This window comes from Eurypyga helias, unplaced genomic scaffold, assembly GCF_000690775.1.
Source record: "Eurypyga helias isolate BGI_N326 unplaced genomic scaffold, ASM69077v1 scaffold17711, whole genome shotgun sequence".
NCBI classification, from domain to species: domain Eukaryota; kingdom Metazoa; phylum Chordata; class Aves; order Eurypygiformes; family Eurypygidae; genus Eurypyga; species Eurypyga helias.
This window is the reverse complement of record NW_010231809.1, coordinates 35,761-37,336: the sequence shown is the minus strand read 5'-3', so window position 1 is coordinate 37,336 and position 1,576 is coordinate 35,761. Positions and strand designations below refer to the sequence as shown.

The 1,576-nt window shown below is 56.9% G+C and overlaps 1 protein-coding gene across 1 annotated transcript in view; it reads right to left on the bottom strand.

The window, feature by feature from the left end:
* Positions 1 to 1,576, bottom strand: part of TECTA (tectorin alpha) — a 25,387-nt gene that overhangs the window by 7,337 nt on the left and 16,474 nt on the right. Inside the window, 1 exon segment of the mRNA XM_010161232.1 lies at positions 1,001 to 1,562. Within this exon segment, the coding sequence (XP_010159534.1) occupies positions 1,001 to 1,562 (562 nt within the window).

The following is a 1,576-nucleotide window of genomic DNA, read 5'->3' as shown; positions in this document are numbered from 1 at the left end:
TCCCTATCCCAAGAGCCTGTTTCTCCATGCTCCCTGCTCTCCTGCAAACAAGCCTACTCACTGACACCAGGTTAACATCTCCTGCCGGGAGAGCTGCCCGTGCTGGCCCCAGGGCCCTTCAGGCAGCACATGGAGCCTCCACACTCCCCACGTGGGGATGTGTTTTTGCTGGGCCGTCAGAGCATGAAGGCTGGGCAGGCCGCTGCTCCCCACACCCCGCTGAGGACCATTTTGGACCCGACACACAGGGTGCTGCTCGGTGGCCTCACCAGTCCTGCCCTGTGACAGCAGTGCCTTCTGAGCCATGAGTTTGCTCCTTAGAAGAAAGAACGACGTGAATTTAATTTTCAGTCTTGTTAGCAAAGACAATTACTTCTCATCTGATTTGCCAGATAGATTGACTGTCATTTTGCCCTCATCCTCGGGAGTCTAATTGAACATCACATTGTAATCTTATTGACAAGAGCAAGCGGCTTCATTAGAGACACATGTACTCCTGAATTCGAAGCTGACTAATACAATTCCTGCTTAACAATGAAGGGGCAGCCAATACGTTCTGAACTTCAGGCTTCCCTCCTTCTATCCCTGCTCCCGCTATACCACATGCAGGTCATAACAACTGCAAGAGAATATAGTGCCCCAGACCTGATCCCACATCCCCGTCCCACCTGGTGAACACAGGAGGGATTGGCTGCCGAGCTGTCGGCTTCTCCCTCCCCCGTTGCACAGACGGGTCGGTGTGGTGTGCTCAGCAGTGACTATGTGCACCCCTGCTGCACTGCTTTAGCTCACCGCTCCGCCGACTGCCCCCTTATCCGGCAGGGAAGGAGGGGATCCCTGGGTCCATGTCCGGGTTTATGGCCTGCAGATAGCTGGCATCTGCTGGCACTTTGCATGGTGCTCTGCTACCTCTCTACGGTGTGAGCTCTGGCAAGTGCTATGGCTATGGTAGACGGCCCCGGGAAGCACCTCTGGAGAAGAAGGGCCTGGAATCACTTACAGCACGAGGTGAAGTTCCTCCAGCCGGTAATGGCGATGCCCTGCGTTTGGCACGTGCTGGCGTAATTCTGCAGCCAGCTGCAGGCCGTTTGCATGGCTCCCCCATCGACGCACGTGTCGAAGAGGCAGTTCTTGTAGAAGAAGCCAGGGTTGATCTTGCTGTGGCATTTGGCAAAGACACCACTTTGACTCGGGATAAGGCTGCAGAGCTGTTGGGGTTTCCAGAAGCCTTCCACCTTCCCGCAGGCAGGGCAGCGGTCGCCACAGCCCACGCGGCAGAACGCGTCCCGCTTGGCCCAGCTCTGGATGAAGTCAGCGACGCTGGCAGCCGGTGCACCGCCCACGGTCACCAGGTCATCCTCGGGGTTGCCATTGTAGTGGCCACAGAGGCCGTAGGTCAGGTTCTGGAAGCTGCGCGGGATGGTGACGGAGAGGAAGGTCTTCCAGTCGTACACCACCTTCAGCCCGAAGTCGGTCTCGACCACGATGTGAAAGCCGAAGGCAAAGATGTTCACTTTGCCCTGGCCCAGCTTCAGGGGCAGGTAGAGACGCTCGTTGTTGATCTGTGGGGAAGGAA